Here is a 23,216-nt window from a genome sequence, read left to right on the forward strand (position 1 = left end):
ATCAAAATACTTCTACTTAACAAAAATGCTTACAATTACATCCTCGTTCAGTTTCATCAACAATTCTACTCGTATGCACCCGTATTCGTACTCGTACAATACACAGCTTTTAGATGTATGTACTATTGGTATATACACTCCAATTATCAGCTCTTAGCAGCCCATGTGAGTCACCTAACATATGTGGGAACCATCATTTGGCAACTAGCATGAAATATCTCATAAAATTACAAAAATATGAGTAATCATTCATGACTTATTTACATGAAAACAAAATTACATATCCTTTATATCTAATCCATACACCAACGACCAAAAACACCTACAAACACTTTCATTCTTCAATTTTCTTCATCTAATTGATCTCTCTCAAGTTCTATCTTCAAGTTCTAAGTGTTCTTCATAAATTCCAAAAGTTCTAGTTTCATAAAATCAAGAATACTTTCAAGTTTGCTAGCTCACTTCCAATCTTGTAAGGTGATCATCCAACCTCAAGAAATCTTTGTTTCTTACAGTAGGTTATCATTCTAATACAAGGTAATAATCATATTCAAACTTTGGTTCAATTTCTATAACTATAACAATCTTATTTCAAGTGATGATCTTACTTGAACTTGTTTTCGTGTCATGATTCTGCTTCAAGAACTTCGAGCCATCCAAGGATCCATTGAAGCTAGATCCATTTTTCTCTTTTCCAGTAGGTTTATCCAAGGAAATTAAGGTAGTAATGATGTTCATAACATCATTCGATTCATACATATAAAGCTATCTTATTCGAAGGTTTAAACTTGTAATCACTAGAACATAGTTTAGTTAATTCTAAACTTGTTCGCAAACAAAAGTTAATCCTTCTAACTTGACTTTTAAAATCAACTAAACACATGTTCTATATCTATATGATATGCTAACTTAATGATTTAAAACCTGGAAACACGAAAAACACCGTAAAACCGGATTTACGCCGTCGTAGTAACACCGCGGGCTGTTTTGGGTTAGTTAATTAAAAACTATGATAAACTTTGATTTAAAAGTTGTTATTCTGAGAAAATGATTTTTATTATGAACATGAAACTATATCCAAAAATTATGGTTAAACTCAAAGTGGAAGTATGTTTTCTAAAATGGTCATCTAGACGTCGTTCTTTCGACTGAAATGACTACCTTTACAAAAACGACTTGTAACTTATTTTTCCGACTATAAACCTATACTTTTTCTGTTTATATTCATAAAATATAGTTCAATATGAAACCATAGCAATTTGATTCACTCAAAACGGATTTAAAATGAAGAAGTTATGGGTAAAACAAGATTGGATAATTTTTCTCATTTTAGCTACGTGAAAATTGGTAACAAATCTATTCCAACCATAACTTAATCAACTTGTATTGTATATTATGTAATCTTGAGATACCATAGACACGTATACAATGTTTCGACCTATCATGTCGACACATCTATATATATTTCGGAACAACCATAGACACTCTATATGTGAATGTTGGAGTTAGCTATACAGGGTTGAGGTTGATTCCAAAATATATATAGTTTGAGTTGTGATCGATACTGAGATACGTATACACTGGGTCGTGGATTGATTCAAGATAATATTTATCGATTTATTTCTGTACATCTAACTGTGGACAACTAGTTGTAGGTTACTAACGAGGACAGCTGACTTAATAAACTTAAAACATCAAAATATATTAAAAGTGTTGTAAATATATTTTGAACATACTTTGATATATATGTATATATTGTTATAGGTTCGTGAATCAACCAGTGGCCAAGTCTTACTTCCCGACGAAGTAAAAATCTGTGAAAGTGAGTTATAGTCCCACTTTTAAAATCTAATATTTTTGGGATGAGAATACATGCAGGTTTTATAAACGATTTACAAAATAGACACAAGTACGTGAAACTACATTCTATGGTTGAATTATCGAAATCGAATATGCCCCTTTTTATTAAAGTCTGGTAATCTAAGAATTAGGGAACAGACACCCTAATTGACGCGAATCCTAAAGATAGATCTATTGGGCCTAACAAACCCCATCCAAAGTACCGGATGCTTTAGTACTTCGAAATTTATATCATATCCGAAGGGTGTCCCGGAATGATGGGGATATTCTTATATATGCATCTTGTTAATGTCGGTTACCAGGTGTTCACCATATGAATGATTTTTATCTCTATGTATGGGATGTATATTGAAATATGAAATCTTGTGGTCTATTATTATGATTTGATATATATAGGTTAAACCTATAACTCACCAACATTTTTGTTGACGTTTTAAGCATGTTTATTCTCAGGTGATTATTAAGAGCTTTCGCTGTCGCATACTTAAATAAGGACGAGATTTGGAGTCCATGCTTGTATGATATTGTGTAAAAACTGCATTCAAGAAACTTATTTTGTTGTAACATATTTGTATTGTAAACCATTATGTAATGGTCGTGTGTAAACAGGATATTTTAGATTATCATTATTTGATAATCTACGTAAAGTTTTTTTTTAAAACCTTTATTGATGAAATAAAGGTTATGGTTTGTTTTAAAATGAATGCAGTCTTTGAAAAACGTCTCATATAGAGGTCAAAACCTCGCAACGAAATCAATTAATATGGAACGTTTTTAATCAATAAGAACGGGACATTTCAGTTGGTATCCGAGCGAGGTTCTTAGAGAACCAGAATTTTGCATTAGTGTGTCTTATCGAGTTTGTTAGGATGCATTAGTGAGTCTGGACTTCGACCGTGTTTACTTGAAAAATGATTGCTTAACAAATTTTGTTGGAAACTATATATTTTTAACATGTGAATATTATGTGATATATTAATCTCTTAACGCGTTTGATATTATGTGATAGATGTCTACCTCTAGAACAAGTCCCATTGACTCACCTAATAATAATGAAGAGTCAAATGTAAATTGGAATGATTCGTGGACTGATTCACAAGTTCCCGAAGAGGAACCGGAAGAAGAGTCGGAACCGGAAGAAGAATCGGAACCGGAAGAGGAGGAACCGGATGAAGAAATAGAACCGGTGGGGGAAATAATAAAACGGTTAAGTAAAAGAAAATCCTCAACCAACCGACCAAGGTTAATTATGGTCAATGGTGTTTCCGCCAAGGAAGCAAAATATTGGGAGGATTACCAATTCTCCGATGAATCAGATTCCGACGAGAATTCCGATGATGTTATAGAAATTACCCCAACTGAATTTAAAAAGGCAAAAGAAAATAATAAGGGAAAGGGCATAAAAATAGAGAAATCTAATTCCAACCCCGATGAACTTTATATGTATCGTCAACCCCCGAAGTCCTTAAGTTGTAACAATGACCCGGGAACCTCTAAACCACCAGGTTTTTCTAAACCAATGTGGAAAGTTATGGCTCGTATTAGGGGAACATCATATATCCCTAGAAACCTGGCAAAACGAACCAAAACCGAAGAAGAAGAAACGAGCGAGTCGGAATAAGATAGTTGTATTCGTGTGGTGTAATATATGTAATATAGTGTGCTTATGCTTTATGATATATGTAAAAATTGCTTGTATTAATAAGTATTTTTTTTATGAATCTAACTCTTGTCTATTTTACAGTTTAAAAACACAAAATGGATAGACAACCCAATATTTTAAGAGACCTACCCGGAGACATGATTGATGAAATCTTGTCTAGAGTCGGTCAGAATTCCTCGGCACAACTATTTAAGGCGAGATCAGTTTGTAAGACATTCGAAGAACGTTCCAAGAATGTCTTGGTTTATAAGAGACTTTCTTTTGAAAGATGGGGGATATCACATTGGGAAACCCATAAGTTACGATGTGTTTACTTTGACGCATATATTGCGGGGAACCCAAATGCTATTTTACGCAACGGGTTAAGAAATTATTTTGACTCAATATATCCGAATATTGGACTTCGTGATTTAGAAAAAGCGGCTAACATGCAACATAAAGAAGCATGTTATGCTTACGGATTAGTAATGTTCGCTTCTCACCAATGTGAGAACAAGAACATCGGGCTACAACTATTAAACAAAACGTTTCCACAAGTGACGGAGTCGGTAATTGGGGTAAGAAATGAGGTTTTTAGATTATTACGGGACTGTTGGACATTACGTAACCCTCGTCCCTTTGACGACGTTACAACACGCTGTCTTATCAACGGCCATAACGGTTATGTTCCGCAAGACCAAGGATGTGAAGTAGTCCTAGTAAAACCAGAATGCATGACTTGTTTCTGGACGTATGAATTACGTGTCTTTATTGCCTTTGCTGAACGACTTGTGTACTAGCTAGAATTATCTTCACAACTATCTTGTATCAAAGTTATTGTGTGCTATATTTCATGCTTTATGTAAAATAAGCGGTATTGTAAGTTTGTAAAATATTGTATAAAATTTTGAACGCGAAATATTATTATAATCAGTTTTTCATATAGAATTGTAGTAGTTGAATTGTATATTAGCTACTAAGTATGAACTTAACGGGTAGGTACTACCCGAATTTAAACTTATAAAACGCTAATATGAAGAAAAAACTTTTATAAATGAGTTCATATTATGCTACGAAATACTATTAACTACTCTTAATATTCTGTATGATTAACTTGTTCCATTTGACTATTTTGAAGGAAATGGCACCGACTACTCGACACACCGTGAATATCAATGAAGAGGAATTCCGTACTTTTCTAGCTTCAAACATAGCCGCAGTACAGGCTGCGCTACATACCAACAATAACCTTGGATCTAGCAGTACAGGAAATCGTGTAGGATGCACCTACAAAGAATTCACTGCCTGCAAACCTTTGGAATTTGATGGAACCGAAGGACCGATCGGATTGAAACGGTGGACCGAGAAGGTCGAATCGGTGTTTGCCATAAGTAAGTGTACTGAAGAGGACAAAGTGAAGTACGCTACGCATACCTTCACAGGTTCTGCGTTAACATGGTGGAATACCTATCTAGAGCAAGTGGGACAAGACGATGCGTACGCACTACTGTGGTCACCATTCAAGCACTTGATGAACGAGAAGTACCGTCCCAGAACCGAGGTCAATAAGCTCAAGACAGAACTTAGAGGGTTACGAACCCAAGGATTTGATATTACCACGTACGAAAGACGATTCACAGAATTGTGCCTATTGTGTCCGGGAGCATTCAAAGATGAGGAAGAGAAGATCGACGCGTTTGTGAAAGGATTACCGGAAAGAATCCAAGAAGATATAAGTTCACACGAGCCCGCCCCCATACAACAGGCATGTAGAATGGCTCACAAACTAGTGAACCAGATTGAAGAAAGAATTAAAGAATAGACTGCTGAAGAGGCCAATGTGAAGCAAGTCAAAACAAAGTGGGAGGAAAACGGTGATAAGAATCACCAATACAACAACAACAGCAATTACAACAATAATCGCAACAATTATCCCAACAATCGCAACATCAATCGCAACTACAACAAACGGCCCAACAACAACAACAACAACAACAACAACAACAACTACAACAATCATCCTAACAACAATCATAACCGCAACAACAACAACAATCAGAAGCAGCTATGCCAAAGGTGTGAAAAGAATCACTCGGGGTTCTGCACCAAATTTTGCAACAAGTGTAAAAGAAATGGTCATAGCGCGGCGAAGTGTGAGGTCTACGGACCAGGGGTTAATAGAACGAAAGGAACAAATGGTGTCGGAACGAGTAATGGCGGAGCAAGTAGTGTCGGAGCAAGTTATGCCAATGTAGTTTGTTATAAATGTGGAAAACCGGGCCACATTATTAGAAATTGCCCGAACCAGGAGAACACGAATGGACAAGGCAGCGGAAGAGTTTTCAATATTAATACGGCAGAGGCACAAGAAGACCCGGAGCTTGTTACGGGTACGTTTCTTATTGACAATAAATCTGCTTACGTTTTATTTGATTCGGGTGCGGATAGAAGCTATATGAGTAGAGATTTTTGTGCTAAATTAAGTTGTCCATTGACGCCTTTGGATAGTAAATTTTTACTCGAATTAGCAAATGGTAAATTAATTTCAGCAGATAATATATGTCGGAATCGAGAAATTAAACTGGTTAGCGAAACATTTAAGATTGATTTGATACCAGTAGAGTTAGGGAGTTTTGATGTGATAATCGGTATGGACTGGTTGAAAGAAGTGAAAGCAGAGATCGTTTGTTACAAAAATGCAATTCGCATTATACGAGAAAAAGGAAAACCCTTAATGGTGTACGGAGAAAAAGGCAACACGAAGCTACATCTTATTAGTAATTTGAAGGCACAAAAACTAATAAGAAAAGGTTGCTATGCTGTTCTAGCACACGTCGAGAAAGTACAAACTGAAGAAAAGAGCATCAATGATGTTCCCATTGCAAAAGAATTTCCCGATGTATTTCCGAAAGAATTACCGGGATTACCCCCACATCGATCCGTTGAATTTCAAATAGATCTTGTACCAGGAGCTGCACCAATAGCTCGTGCTCCTTACAGACTCGTACCCAGCGAGATGAAAGAACTGCAAAGCCAATTACAAGAACTTTTAGAGCGTGGTTTCATTCGACCAAGCACATCACCGTGGGGAGCTCCTGTTTTGTTTGTCAAGAAGAAAGATGGTACATTCAGGTTGTGTATCGACTACCGAGAGTTGAACAAACTTACCATCAAGAACCGCTACCCACTACCGAGAATCGACGACTTATTTGATCAACTACAAGGCTCGTCTGTTTATTCAAAGATTGACTTATGTTCCGGGTATCATCAAATGCGGGTGAAAGAAGATGATATTCCAAAGACTGCTTTCAGAACACGTTACGGTCATTACGAGTTTATGGTCATGCCGTTTGGTTTAACTAATGCACCAGCTGTGTTCACGGACCTTATGAACCGAGTGTGTGGACCATACCTTGACAAGTTTGTCATTGTTTTCATTGATGACATACTTATTTACTCAAAGAATGACCAAGAACACGGTGAACATTTGAGAAAGGTGTTAGAAGTATTGAGGAAGGAAGAATTGTACGCTAAGTTTTCAAAGTGTGCATTTTGGTTGGAAGAAGTTCAATTCCTCGGTCACATAGTGAACAAAGAAGGTATTAAGGTGGATCCGGCAAAGATAGAAACTGTTGAAAAGTGGGAAACCCCGAAAACTCCGAAACACATACGCCAGTTTTTAGGACTAGCTGGTTACTACAGAAGGTTCATCCAAGACTTTTCCAAAATAGCAAAACCCTTGACTGCATTAACGCATAAAGGGAAGAAATTTGAATAGAATGATGAACAAGAGAAAGCGTTTCAGTTATTGAAGAAAAAGCTAACTACGGCACCTATATTGTCATTGCCTGAAGGGAATGATGATTTTGTGATTTATTGTGATGCATCAAAGCAAGGTCTCGGTTGTGTATTAATGCAACGAACGAAGGTGATTGCTTATGCGTCTAAACAATTGAAGATTCACGAACAAAATTATACGACGCATGATTTGGAATTAGGCGCGGTTGTTTTTGCATTAAAGACTTGGAGGCACTACTTATATGGGGTCAAAAGTATTATATATACCGACCACAAAAGTCTTCAACACATATTTAATCAGAAACAACTGAATATGAGGCAGCGTAGGTGGATTGAATTATTGAATGATTACGACTTTGAGATTCGTTACCACCCGGGGAAGGCAAATGTGGTAGCCGATGCCTTGAGCAGGAAGGACAGAGAACCCATTCGAGTAAAATCTATGAATATAATGATTCATAATAACCTTACTACTCAAATAAAGGAGGCGCAACAAGGAGTTTTAAAAGAGGGAAATTTAAAGGATGAAATACCCAAAGGATCGGAGAAGCATCTTAATATTCGGGAAGACGGAACCCGGTATAGGGCTGAAAGGATTTGGGTACCAAAATTTGGAGATATGAGAGAAATGGTACTTAGAGAAGCTCATAAAACCAGATACTCAATACATCCTGGAACGGGGAAGATGTACAAGGATCTCAAGAAACATTTTTGGTGGCCGGGTATGAAAGCCGATGTTGCTAAATACGTAGGAGAATGTTTGACGTGTTCTAAGGTCAAAGCTGAGCATCAGAAACCATCAGGTCTACTTCAACAACCCGACATCCCAGAATGGAAATGGGAAAACATTACCATGGATTTCATCACTAAATTGCCAAGGACTGCAAGTGGTTTTGATACTATTTGGGTAATAGTTGATCGTCTCACCAAATCAGCACACTTCCTGCCAATAAGAGAAGATGACAAGATGGAGAAGTTAGCACGACTGTATTTGAAGGAAGTCGTCTCCAGACATGGAATACCAATCTCTATTATCTCTGATAGGGATGGTAGATTTATTTCAAGATTCTGGCAGACATTACAGCAAGCATTAGGAACTCGTCTAGACATGAGTACTGCCTATCATCCACAAACTGATGGGCAGAGTGAAAGGACGATAAAAAAACGCTTGAAGACATGCTACGAGCATTTGTTATTGATTTTGGAAACAGTTGGGATCGACATCTACCGTTAGCAGAATTTTCCTACAACAACAGCTACCATTCAAGCATTGAGATGGCGCCGTTTGAAGCACTTTATGGTAGAAAGTGCAGGTCTCCGATTTGTTGGAGTGAAGTGGGGGATAGACAGATTACGGGTCCAGAGATTATACAAGAAACTACCGAGAAGATCATCCAAATTCAACAACGGTTGAAAACCACCCAAAGTCGACAAAAGAGCTACGCTGACATTAAAAGAAAAGATATAGAATTTGAAATTGGAGAGATGGTCATGCTTAAAGTTGCACCTTGGAAAGGCGTTGTTCGATTTGGTAAACGAGGGAAATTAAATCCAAGGTATATTGGACCATTCAAGATTATTGATCGTGTCGGACCAGTAGCTTACCGACTTGAGTTACCTCAACAACTCGCGGCTGTACATAACACTTTCCACGTCTCGAATTTGAAGAAATGTTTTGCTAAAGAAGATCTCACTATTTCGTTAGATGAAATCCAAATCAACGAAAAACTTCAATTCATCGAAGAACCCGTCGAAATAATGGATCGTGAGGTTAAAAGACTTAAGCAAAACAAGATACCAATTGTTAAGGTTCGATGGAATGCTTGTAGAGGACCCTAGTTCACCTGGGAGTGTGAAGATCAGATGAAGAAGAAATACCCTCATCTATTTCCAGAAGATTCGTCAACACCTTCAACAGCTTAAAATTTCGGGACGAAATTTATTTAACGGGTAGGTACTGTAGTGACCCGAACTTTTCCATGTTTATATATATTAATTGAGATTGATATTTACATGATTAAATGTTTCCAACATGTTAAGAAATCAAACTTGTTAAGACTTGATTAATTGAAATAGGTTTCATATAGACAATTGACCACCCAAGTTGACCGGTGATTCACGAACGTTAAAACTTGTAAAAACTATATGATGACATATATATGGTTATATATATAGTTAACATTATATTATGATAAGTAAACATATCATTAAGTATATTAACAATGAACTACATATGTAAAAACAAGACTACTAACTTAATGATTTTGAAGCGAGACATATATGTAATGATTATCGTTGTAACGACATTTAATGTATATATATCATATTAAGAGATATTTGTACATCATAATATCATGATAATATAATAATTTAAAATCTCTTTTGATATTATAAACATTGGGTTAACAACATCTAACAAGATCGTTAACCTAAAGGTTTCAAAACAACATTTACATGTAACGACTAACGATGACTTAACGACTCAGTTAAAATGTATATACATGTAGTGTTTTAATATGTATTTATACACTTTTGAAAGACTTCAATACACTTATCAAAATACTTCTACTTAACCAAAATGCTTACAATTACATCCTCGTTCAGTTTCATCAACAATTCTACTCGTATGCACCCGTATTCGTACTCGTACAATACACAGCTTTTAGATGTATGTACTATTGGTATATACACTCCAATGATCAGCTCTTAGTAGCCCATGTGAGTCACCTAAAATATGTGGGAACCATCATTTGGCAACTAGCATGAAATATCTCATAAAATTACAAAAATATGAGTAATCATTCATGACTTATTTACATGAAAACAAAATTACATATCCTTTATATCTAATCCATACACCAACGACCAAAAACACCTACAAACACTTTCATTCTTAAATTTTCTTCATCTAATTGATCTCTCTCAAGTTCTATCTTCAAGTTCTAAGTGTTCTTCATAAATTCCAAAAGTTCTAGTTTCATAAAATCAAGAATACTTTCAAGTTTGCTAGCTCACTTCCAATCTTGTAAGGTGATCATCCAACCTCAAGAAATCTTTGTTTCTTACAGTAGGTTATCATTCTAATACAAGGTAATAATCATATTCAAACTTTGGTTCAATTTCTATAACTATAACAATCTTATTTCAAGTGATGATCTTACTTGAACTTGTTTTCGTGTCATGATTCTGCTTCAAGAACTTCGAGCCATCCAAGGATCCATTGAAGCTAGATCCATTTTTCTCTTTTCCAGTAGGTTTATCCAAGGAAATTAAGGTAGTAATGATGTTCATAACATCATTCGATTCATACATATAAAGCTATCTTATTCGAAGGTTTAAACTTGTAATCACTAGAACATAGTTTAGTTAATTCTAAACTTGTTCGCAAACAAAAGTTAATCCTTCTAACTTGACTTTTAAAATCAACTAAACACATGTTCTATATCTATATTATATGCTAACTTAATGATTTAAAACCTGGAAACACGAAAAACACCGTAAAACCGGATTTACGCCGTCGTAGTAACACCGCGGGCTGTTTTGGGTTAGTTAATTAAAAACTATGATAAACTTTGATTTAAAAGTTGTTATTCTGAGAAAATGATTTTTATTATGAACATGAAACTATATCCAAAAATTATGGTTAAACTCAAAGTGGAAGTATGTTTTCTAAAATGGTCATCTAGACGTCGTTCTTTCGACTGAAATGACTACCTTTACAAAAACGACTTGTAACTTATTTTTCCGACTATAAACCTATACTTTTTCTGTTTAGATTCATAAAATATAGTTCAATATGAAACCATAGCAATTTGATTCACTCAAAACGGATTTAAAATGAAGAAGTTATGGGTAAAACAAGATTGGATAATTTTTCTCATTTTAGCTACGTGAAAATTGGTAACAAATCTATTCCAACCATAACTTAATCAACTTGTATTGTATATTATGTAATCTTGAGATACCATAGACACGTATACAATGTTTCGACCTATCATGTCGACACATCTATATATATTTCGGAACAACCATAGACACTCTATATGTGAATGTTGGAGTTAGCTATACAGGGTTGAGGTTGATTCCAAAATATATATAGTTTGAGTTGTGATCGATACTGAGATACGTATACACTGGGTCGTGGATTTATTCAAGATAATATTTATCGATTTATTTCTGTACATCTAACTGTGGACAACTAGTTGTAGGTTACTAACGAGGACAGCTGACTTAATAAACTTAAAACATCAAAATATATTAAAAGTGTTGTAAATATATTTTGAACATACTTTGATATATATGTATATATTGTTATAGGTTCGTGAATCAACCAGTGGCCAAGTCTTACTTCCCGACGAAGTAAAAATCTGTGAAAGTGAGTTATAGTCTCACTTTTAAAATCTAATATTTTTGGGATGAGAATACATGCAGGTTTTATAAACGATTTACAAAATAGACACAAGTACGTGAAACTACATTCTATGGTTGAATTATCGAAATCGAATATGCCCCTTTTTATTAAAGTCTGGTAATCTAAGAATTAGGGAACAGACACCCTAATTGACGCGAATCCTAAAGATAGATCTATTGGGCCTAACAAACCCCATCCAAAGTACCGGATGCTTTAGTACTTCGAAATTTATATCATATCCGAAGGGTGTCCCGGAATGATGGGGATATTCTTATATATGCATCTTGTTAATGTCGGTTACCAGGTGTTCACCATATGAATGATTTTTATCTCTATGTATGGGATGTATATTGAAATATGAAATCTTGTGGTCTATTATTATGATTTGATATATATAGGTTAAACCTATAACTCACCAACATTTTTGTTGACGTTTTAAGCATGTTTATTCTCAGGTGATTATTAAGAGCTTCCGCTGTCGTATACTTAAATAAGGACGAGATTTGGAGTCCATGCTTGTATGATATTGTGTAAAAACTGCATTCAAGAAACTTATTTTGTTGTAACATATTTGTATTGTAAACCATTATGTAATGGTCGTGTGTAAACAGGATATTTTAGATTATCATTATTTGATAATCTACGTAAAGTTTTTTTTAAAACCTTTATTGATGAAATAAAGGTTATGGTTTGTTTTAAAATGAATGCAGTCTTTGAAAAACGTCTCATATAGAGGTCAAAACCTCGCAACGAAATCAATTAATATGGAACGTTTTTAATCAATAAGAACGGGACATTTCACCAAACGCGATACACCTGACCAAATCGCGACGAATTGACCAGGACCAGGTTTTTAAGATTGTCGAGTTTTGACCATGTTTGTAGCGTTCCGCGACGTACCAGGACTCGACACATGTGCTCCAAACGCGATACCTGCAGCTCTTCAACCGAATTTCAGTTTTCAGCTTCAATTTAAAAGTTCAGGGACTGAGGTTGACAGATTCTGATTTTGATGTAAATTCTGAAAATGCATAACTTTTAGTGGCGCTTTCTGGTGCACACATTTACTGACACTTTCAGGAACATTTTCTGATGCACAAAATTCAGGGTGTTACATCTTGCAGGAACGTGATAATCTACAACTTCGAGTTGTCAATTATATCTTTTATTACGACCCAATTCTTGAAATTTTGGACACAAGTATTCAATTAGTTCGGACTTGTTTAGTGTTGAATTGGAATTCGGACCAAGACAAAAAGATTGAAAAGGCCTGTGCTTCCTTTGTTGAAATAAGGACAAATGGTTTGATTATATAGAAATATCTCTCCGAGATTCACTAATTATTTGACTGTTGGCGGGTGTCTTTGTATGTGTTGTCTGGAAAGAGGAGGACTCCATGATTATTCGTTCGCCAGAACCAAATGTAAAAATTTTGGTAGAAAGAGATCACATAAAAACTTCATTCGAGGCATGGGCTAAACCGGGCCATTTCTCAAGAACACTAGCTAAAGGCCCTGAAACTACCACTTGGATCTGGAACCTACATGCTGATGCTCACGATTTCGATAGCCATACCAGTGATTGACTCTCATCATTTGCACGTAACACACACGTTCGGGCGGAAACTCGACCCCGATCGACGGTAACCGAGAACACATCCATTCGAGTATTGTTTCGGGTAGAGGTCCGTGAACGAATCGGGTAAAACCTCCTTATATGGTTAATATATACCACCATTATTGGTGTTCATTTGTTTTAAAAAAAAATCATGTCATCCCTAAGGATCGAACCCATTACCTCTCTCTATCTCATGACACAAAGTACCTGGGAGGAACCGTTAAGCTATGCCCGCAAATTCAGTGCATGTTCATTATTTTGTCGGATGCTTATTACAATTATAAGCGTAAATTACTAGACCGTGTATATGCAAGTAACAAACATATTTGAGAGCAAAAAGATTTCAGATCGAATAGAAGAAATCTTTTATGTTTTTATTTTCCGACAAACGGTAAAATATATTAATTTTCAAAACATACAATTGGACTGGATATACCCAAAGCTCAAGAAACAAAAACCAAATACAACACCAAAATTACTAACTCAAAACAACAAAGCCCAAAAATCACAACACCATCTAAACGGGGTTAAATCTATCATAGCCCAATTTAATCTCCACAATTTTGCTGCCTTCTCACCTGCACTCGATTTTTTGACTCAAAGTCAACAACTTCAATTGAACGTGCTTGAAGATCACCTCAATTAAATCTTGTATTCTAAAACAAACTTTTTTCTTCACTGTAATTCTTTAATGTGACCTCACTAGACCCACAAGGAAAGTTAGGAAGAAAAATCAAACAAATTAAAACCTTATATTTTATGTAAATGGTCATAGGTTAGATCAAGTTGTTGTTGTTTCAAAACATGTGTATCGACAGGGACATATTAGTCCTGTGTTGACTTTATCAACTCATCCAGCGGTCCCCGGTAGCCCACTGGAGCCTGGCGAAACACCATCACCCATTTCTTCACAGCATGTCAGGCTCGATAAACGAACCTGCATTGTCATTGTTTCAATCTTCGCATGCGTGGGACCAAGGGATCATTTGAGCCCGGTAATAATGGTTTCCCTCCTTGGAACCTTAACCAGACAATTTAAATGCAATATTTATATTATTTATCCCCAAGTAAAATAAATATAAATAAATATTTTAATTTGTGGAGAGCGACAGACTTTCAAATGTTGCTTTCTTATACGAGACTATCGTGGTGATACAAGAAAATTAAGAGGCCACAACTTGATGTTATAGTATAGTGTTATTATACCCATCTAGTCACTCTATAATTGAGCAATATTGCCATAACAAACAAACTAACAATAATACGATATATCAATATCAATAATAATTTGATTATATGAAAATATAATTCATACATCCTAGTCTACGAAATTATGAGACAGTGACTAATATCTAGCCATCACAATAGTAATTTTTTAAAAAATATTATAGAGGTATACGATATTATATGATGATAAAACTTAAATTTGTTATATGAAGCATTATTGGTCACAATAGAATCCTTTTCCACAATAAAAGAAGTGGTTACAATAGAAATTCTTTTAAATGAATTTTGTTATATAAAAGGCTGTCGGCATTAACTCTATTAACTCTATATATATATATATATATATATATATATATATATATATATATATATATATATATATATATATATATATATATATATATATATATATATATATATATATATATATATATATTTATACACTAAAAAAATGAGAATTCACGTCGTTTTTTGCTTCACCAGTTTCTCAAACGACAATATCCAACAAACTTATAAAAAAAGGCCCCCCAAAGAATATTAAACATGTCAACTTTTCAGGGGTAAAAAATGTAAATTTACTATTTTATAAAAAAACTTAAATAAACTCCACCCAAATTTTAACGGACTGTATCTTCTCGCCCGCCGCGAGTTAAATTTTTCCGACATCACCGTTCAACTCGAAATAATTTTACGAACACAGCGCAACTAACTATACACTAAACGGACGTTTTTTTTTTAAAAAAACAGATAAATATTTCAGGTTATCTTTCATACGTACATATACACGTATAATAAACAACTCAAAATAACTACATCATATTGATGGTTCCGTCCCCCTTTTTAACGCGATATTATCGGCGTTAAAAACGCGCAAGCCATTAGGTATACTAGGTACCACCCACATGTACCCAAACACACCCATAGCAACGCGTTTTAACTCTGCACACACATAACGCTAAGTTAAATATGAATATGCAACCCGAAAGGTCCCGGCGCATCGCGCGGGCCGATCTGGATTTAGTTGTAAATTATATGAGTTTTTGAGTTTTGAAGTGTTTATGGATGAGAATGATAACTAAAACGTTTGAAGTGTTATTCGATGAATTATCAAGAGCTTTTTAATGACCAGGGAAGAATGCCATTTTTTTAAATGGCGATTCTTAATCATTAGTAGATCATTTATTTTTAACGACCCTCATCATTTGCACGTAACACACACGTTCGAGCGAAAACCCGAACCCGATCGACGGTACCCGGAAACACATCCATTCGGGCAGTGTTCCGGGTAGAGGTCCGTGAACTAATCTGGTAAAACCTCCCTATATGGTCAACATATACCACCATTATTGGTGTTCAATTGATTTAAATAAAACCATGTCATCCCTAAGGATCGAACCTTTGACCCCTCCTTATCCCATTATTGGAGGAACCGTTAGATTATGCCCTCAAGTTCAGAACAATGCCACTTTGATACTAAGAATGCCGTTTCATAAGTTTGTTGTCGTATACGTTTTTAGTTGGGGGTTTTCTGTCTCTTTTGTTTAGATTGGTTTCGCGGTTTGCATTAGCGGTTGTATCTTTGTTTATTCAATTTGTATTTTGATTTATCGGGTGAAGCTTGGTTATAAATAGTTTTTCTCGTTTGCTTTTGTCTAACTTTCTAGGTTTGTAACGACCCGTCAAAATCGCTATTGACGCGGCACGTTAATCATTGATTCCACAGTGAGGTTTTGACCTCTATATGATACGTTTTGATAAAATATTGCATTCATTAAAATAAGTGACTTTCTAAACATAGAAAGTTATAAACATGTGGGCGAGTGCTTAGGTATTAGCAAAACCCCGAAATACGTAAGTCTTTAATTTACAGGTTGACATCACAGTCCAATTATTTATTACACAACGCAGTTTTATTTTGAATGCAATAAACTTTGTACAAAGCATGAGAGACTCCATGCAGACAACAAGCACATCACAGCGGAAGCATTCTAAGGACCTGAGAATAAAACATGCTAAAAAGTCAACACGAATGTTGGTGAGTTATAGGTTTAATTGCTCGAGTCATAAACATATATAAAGATAGACCACAAGGTTTCATCAAAAGTTTATCAATAGATTCTACGTAACAGAGCACCCTGGTAACTAAACTTAACGCTATAGTGATAATTACCCCATTCGTTTTAATACGCGCAAACCAACGTTTCTTAAACTCAAATAACATACGTCCGTTAAAAGGCTAGCGCTCTAGCTCGGACGGGGATGTCAAGCCCTATGGATCCATATACAATTATTCGCGCCCACCAGTCCATATCCTATGTACTGGCAGCTACTAGTTACCAAAGCTAAGGGATTTTCGGTTTAACTCAGTGTAGAATTTAGTATGTACTTGTGTCTTATTGCGTTTAAAATAAATTGCATGTATTCTCAGCCCAAAAATATTTAAAGTATTTAAAAAGGGAGACTATAAACTCACAGTTCAATATTGAGACTCAATATTGTAGGCAAATTTCGTAGACGTGATGATGGTAGACGATCGTATGATTGGCCTTGGATTCAAGAACAATACCCCGAACAATACCCAATATTTCCTTAGCTTAAAGCGGTTTGAAACCCTAATTAAAAACACCCTCGTATATATCTTATTATTATTAAACTTAAATTTAAAATTATAATTATAATATAAATATTAATATTGAGAGATTTATGTGTGAAAAATTATCGTCGAACAAACTGCGTATTTATAGTACTTTACGATTTACTGTAGCTCATGCGATCGCATGAGTTTTCAGTGTTTTTGCCATGCGATCGCATGGCCGCCTTTCCCGTTTTGTTTGCTAGTTTTTACTTGTACATATATATATACATACATATAATTGTTCATGAATCGTCGAGAGTAGTCAACGGTAATTGTATATATGAAACAGTTCTAAAATTTTTGAGACTCAATCTAACAGACTTTATTTAACGTGTCAAAATAATAAATCGTATAGAGAATTGGTTTAAATAAGTCGAAATTTTCCGGGTCATCACAAGGTTCGAGCCTTGTCCCGCGTTCCCCGTATTGTACTCCTCGGTTGTTATTATTTATTTTTTTGATGTATTTATTTCTATACGAGTATTCGTATTTTTAGTTAAAAAAAAACCCATAAATTGTTAACCGTAACAGAATTGGATCATATAAGTGAGGTGTTTTCTAAAGATTTTAGAAGTTGGGACATTTTTGGCCCCGAGTCTGATATATATAACTTCAGATTAAGTTTCATTAATCAATTAGTAAATTAATCATTCTAGAATCAATTACTAAACTAGTAATAACATAGCATTAACTTACAAACAAACTTTAGTTTCTGATGTTGAAAATTGAATTTGCATTGCGATATCCAACACCAAATACATGCACAGATTCCCTCAGGTTTACATATGTCCTAAACATTCCATTTTAAAAATAAATAATTTCAAAGAGAAAATGTTATGAACCAACATGATGCGTTTTATTGATTCAAGTAGTTTCAAATATATAAAGAACATTTGATCTTGAATACATGGTATCAAACAATGAACATTCTAATGTTCTTTGATTTTAGCCCATCTATACAATCGAGCCGGACCATAACTCTATATGCTGCGGGGGAGAATATAAAGTTATGGTCCGATTAAATAGATGGGCTAAGGATACATTGAAGTTTAGGGTGCGTTTGTTTACCTCTTAATGGAATGATTCAGCACTAAATGCTGAACCATTCAGCATTCAGTGCGTTTGTTTCTGACCTCTGAATGACATATGGTGCTGAATGGTTCAGAATTAAGCTCTGAACCATTCAGAGCAGAAACACTCTCTTAACCATTAAGAGCCTAAATTTTCTGTAATATTGTCCTGAAATTATATCCTGATCACTTAACAAACAAATATATTAATTTTTTTTATTAATGTAACACGTTAATAAGGTAGTTTTACTCAGTTCATATCGTTCATTCAAAATGGTTATCAAACAGCTTATTTTCATTCAGAGCAAATTTTATTCAGAGGCTCTGAACCATTCAGATTCTGAACCATTCAGCACTAAATCATTCAATTTTATCAAACGCACCCTTAGATTATGTTTTATATACGTACTCTCTATAAATATGTATCAACGTAACATGAACAATTATGGGGTTCAATCAATCTACACCAATGACCTTGCATAATAAAGGGTCCATCTGGGCGAAAAACTAAAAAACATAAATTAGTAGCGTCTATATATACACGAAATCACTCTGTTTTTTAACAATCATGATCACGATGGAGAGGCGTCACTTTGCTTGCGCATCCGTGCTGCCCATGATGTGTTCTTACTTGATTCTTTATACATGCTTCTTCTTCGAAGCCCTGATAATTGACTTTGCCATTGCCCTCTCCATTCACTTTTTGCCATTTTCTGCATTTACAATAATACAGGCATGATGTCAACAACCTAAAGTAACAGTTCTCAACAAGAATGCTAGTTAAGATATAAGAGCAAAAAATCATATTATACGACTAGCTTGATACAAACACCATCATATCTTATTAATACACCAATTTTATGCATTTAAAAGTTGTATTGTACACATAAACAATGCCTTGTTTTGGTGTATTTATAGATTATGACGGGATGTTTAGCACCATTGTCGTGTTAGGTTGTTGTACGTGGTCGTTTGGTTTCGTTTGTATCTGCTAGCTTCTGGATGTTTTTTTATTTATTTATAATATTGGAGCCTATAAAAAAAGACGGGTATATCCTTTCCATTTTAAAAGAAGATAAAGAAGATGAACAGTGGCGGTTCTTTATGTATCCCAAAGGTGGTGTCCGCCCACCCTGGATTTTACGGAACAAAAATTTTTACACTAAAAAAAAAAATTACTAAAAAATAAGGTTTTTTTTTAGTGTTCGTCCCTGCTGACTATAAAAGATTTAAAAAAATTTTACACCCGCCCCACCTGTATCCCAGTTCAAGTTCCGCCGCTGAAGATGAATACAACGAAAACAAATATCAAGAAAGCATACAATGAACCTGATCGAAAAACAAGGGTTACCTAACTATTTACTAATTAAGCATATAATGAACAAGACGTGCAGCCTAACTTTTTTTGGTTAAACAAAGAATCATAAACTAGTTAGGCACTTCACTTGGGTATACTATAAGTCATGCTTAGCGTGTGATAAATGACTAACTGCCATATCTAATCTAATTAAACAATAAAGAAATTATTAAACAGGTTCATGAGTAACAAACAAGCCTTGATATGGGAACATAAAAGATGTCAATCTCCATACACTAACTTGGGATTAGAATATCTCATTTAAATTGCTCATGTGTTCAATGTTTTCTTAAAACAAACCATTAAAAATAAGCTACTCAAAACTGCTTATTTCACATGGAACTAACCAGATTAGCAAATTAAAGTAAGCAATACTAACCACCTTCTATAATGAATATTGCTTGTATCAAAACGTAATTAGCAAATATACAAATTAAATAACCGATCCCACATTGTGAAAAAATTAACAAAAGTAATGGTCTAGTTCGGAAATAATAGATTTGAGCCCAATTCAATCCCAAAAGAAAAGAGGAACCCAAGATATTATAAGCATCATAATATTTAGTTTGGGATGAGAAAACTCAACTCAACACGCCCTCCTCACACAAGGCGTAGATTACTGTGGGCGCGGTCCCAACATCAATACCTTAGCTCTGATACCATGCGGAAAAAATAGAACGAAGCCCAATTCAACTCTAAAAGTTAACTCAAATGGACGAGGAACCCAAATTATTAAAAGCATCATAATACTTAGTCCCATAGCCGATGTGGCCGACGTGGGATGAGACAACTCAACATCTAGAGTGTAAACGAGTCGAGCCAAGTAGCAAAAAGGCAAGCTGCAAACTTCATACCATTACACACTCAATTATATATGGCCAATCAGAAGGGATTACAACAATAATACAATTTACACCATCAAGTTTCTAGCTTTATGTTGGAACTTACCAATTAATTGATCATATGTAATGCATAAACTTATATATAGAATTTCAATAAAAAAAAAACATAACCCAATTAAGAGCTACAAAAAAGCTACAAACTTTACTATAAAAAATACAAAAATTAAGATCACAAAACTTACCTCATCATTACGTTGATGACTACGTGAATTAAACCCAAAATGAATCCCCATAGCCATATCTCTATCATACAAAGCCCTCCTATTAGGATCCGACAACGTCTCATAAGCTTCTTGTACCCGAATAAACCTCTGGGTATACTCATCAACCCGACCCGGTGGTGAAACATCCGGGTGATACTTCCTTGCTAATTGTTTATACGCTTGTTTAATCTCCAAAACCGTCACCGTTTCTGGGATACCCAAGAGCTCATAAAAACTCAAATCTTCTACCACCGTTTGCGACACCGACCCACCGCCATCTTTAACGGCGGCCGCCGTCACAACCGGTCTAAAAGATTTGATTTTGGAAGTGGGTTGAAAAGATGATGGAATTGGGAAGTGGGTTTTTGGGATAAGAATAGATGGGGGTGTGGTGGTGGGTATTCTTGAAATGAATCCGTTGTTGCAGCAACACATGATTTAAAATTTAATTGATTTTGATAATTAAAAATAAAAATTACGAACCTGTTTGTGAATATGTGATGATTTGGTTTATGGAATTTATGTGTTATAGTCCGTGACTCGGAGAAATGGGGATATAAATGGAGATGGGATATTGGTTACACGTGTGATGAATATGAGGGGTACTTTTGTCATTTAAAGAAGTTGAAGAAGAGCTATCATCGACTAAGTGGCGGCGGCGGTGTTGCTGAAAACCGATCAACTATGTGGCTACGGCGGTGTATAAAAACGATAATATTATCCTTATACATTTTCTAAAATATTTTAGAGTAATTTGTTAGAGATATATTTAAATAAATTCAACTTTTAAGTTGAGATCCAATCAGAGTACGATATGTGACGCGCCAATCAAATGTGATTAAAAAAAATTCAATTTTTTTTTCAAACTAAATTTTAAATGCAGTAAATCACATGTAATTCTGCATTCCAATCAAATGTGATTGTAAAACCCAATCACATGTGATTCTGCATGTCAAATCCAATCACATGTGATTGAAAAAAAAAAAAATTTCCATTCATATGTGATTGTCGTGCCACATATCGCACTCTAATTGATTCCTTGAATTTCAAGAAAATTGTTGCATTCACATAATTTCTAACTCTAATTTGTTAATACAAATTCGTGTTGCTTTTAATAGATATTCGAATTATCATTTCATTTTAATATTTTATGGACGGATATTTTTGAGCTTTTAATTTCCTCAAGTTTTGAATTAATGTTTTGTTTGATATGAAAGAGAAATTAAAACTTACAAAAATTACAAGGTCTCAAAAAAAAATCATCACAACAAGTTTATAGGAAAAAATTGGACAAAATTCCATTCCTCGTCCTTAAACTTTACATCAAATTTGACTCCTTGTCCTTTTTTGTGCATTCCTCATCGCTAATGTATCAAAAATCTACATCTCTCGTCCTCCTGTCTAGATTCTGTCAATTTCATTCGTTTGTTCAATCATGTGCAAAGCATGTAAGGGTACTTTGGTCTTTTTATTTTATTTCTTTTCTTTATTATTTAATTTATCTTTTCACCCTCATCCTCATCATCTCATTTTCATCATTCCCAAATTAAAAACCCTACTTTATACTTTAATAAAATCAACAAATCAAATTATCATCATCACAATCATGAAGATGAATCAATTGATAACCCTAGCCAAAACCAGATCCGTTATCATCATCAAAAGACAAAATTTCATTCCTCGTCCCTGAACTTTACATCAAATTTGACTCTATGTCCTTTTTTTTTTTTTTTTTGTGCATTCCTCGTCCCTAATGTATCAAAAATCTACATCCCTCGTCCTCTCGTCTAGATTCTGTCAATTTCAGCTGTTTGTTCAGTCATGTGCAAAGCATGTGAGGCTACTTTGGTCTTTTTATTTTATTTTTTTTTCTTTATTATTTAACTTATCTTTTCACCCTCATCCTCATCATCTCATGTTCATCATTCCCAACTTAAAAACCCTACTTTGACATTGATTAATTCAGTAGATTTATAGAATGAATCCCATGAAACGCATTATGTTTTCTACTAACTTTCTACTTACAAACTTAAAAAATAAAAAAGTTACTTAATATTAATAAGAGCAGATGTTATTTGATAAATATGGTAGTTACCAGCGAATCAATCAGACAAAAGTTGTGCAAGTCTCAAAGCTTAATCCATTCCCTATCATTAATATTAATATTCATAGAATAATACACATAAGTACTAGTAACATATAATAGCAGCGATTAAACTTTATATGAAGAAATTAACATCCAAACAGCAACAAATATCTGATTCAATCGATGTACAGTAGCGTCTTCTTCATGAAGAACCTCAAAATTAAAATCGAAATCTCAGATGTGTTAGCTTATGATACCTTGATGAAAAGTGTTTCAAATCCATCCCTAAACACTCGAAAATTATCAACATGATCTGAATCGACATATATTGTGATGACCCAGAAATTTCGACTAAATTTAAACTTAATCTTTGTATGATTAACATTTCCGACACGATAAGCAAAGTCT

The 23,216-nt window shown here is 34.6% G+C and overlaps 1 protein-coding gene across 1 annotated transcript; it reads right to left on the reverse strand.

Annotated features, from left to right (window-relative positions):
• Positions 1-18,681: 18,681 nt before the first annotated feature.
• On the reverse strand, positions 18,682-21,262 carry LOC139861310 (chaperone protein dnaJ 20, chloroplastic-like). Its single transcript, XM_071849686.1, has 2 exons — positions 20,702-21,262; positions 18,682-18,973 (listed from the first exon to the last, which is right to left on the reverse strand). Exons 1-2 carry the CDS (start codon positions 21,155-21,157, stop codon positions 18,833-18,835), a joined length of 597 nt encoding a protein of 198 aa, XP_071705787.1. The 5' UTR covers positions 21,158-21,262; the 3' UTR covers positions 18,682-18,832.
• Positions 21,263-23,216: the final 1,954 nt, after the last annotated feature.

This window comes from Rutidosis leptorrhynchoides, chromosome 8 (assembly GCF_046630445.1).
Source record: "Rutidosis leptorrhynchoides isolate AG116_Rl617_1_P2 chromosome 8, CSIRO_AGI_Rlap_v1, whole genome shotgun sequence".
Lineage (NCBI taxonomy): Eukaryota > Viridiplantae > Streptophyta > Magnoliopsida > Asterales > Asteraceae > Rutidosis > Rutidosis leptorrhynchoides.

What these genes read in the sequence shown, in the direction of transcription:
- LOC139861310 (XM_071849686.1), bottom strand. Translation starts at nt 21,157, where the DNA reads ATGTGTTGCTGCAACAACGGATTCATTTCAAGAATACCCACCACCACA. An exon ending in GTCATCAACGTAATGATGAG is followed by an intron (nt 18,974 to 20,701) that starts GTAAGTTTTGTG and finishes TTGTAAATGCAG; the next exon opens with AAAATGGCAAAAAGTGAATG.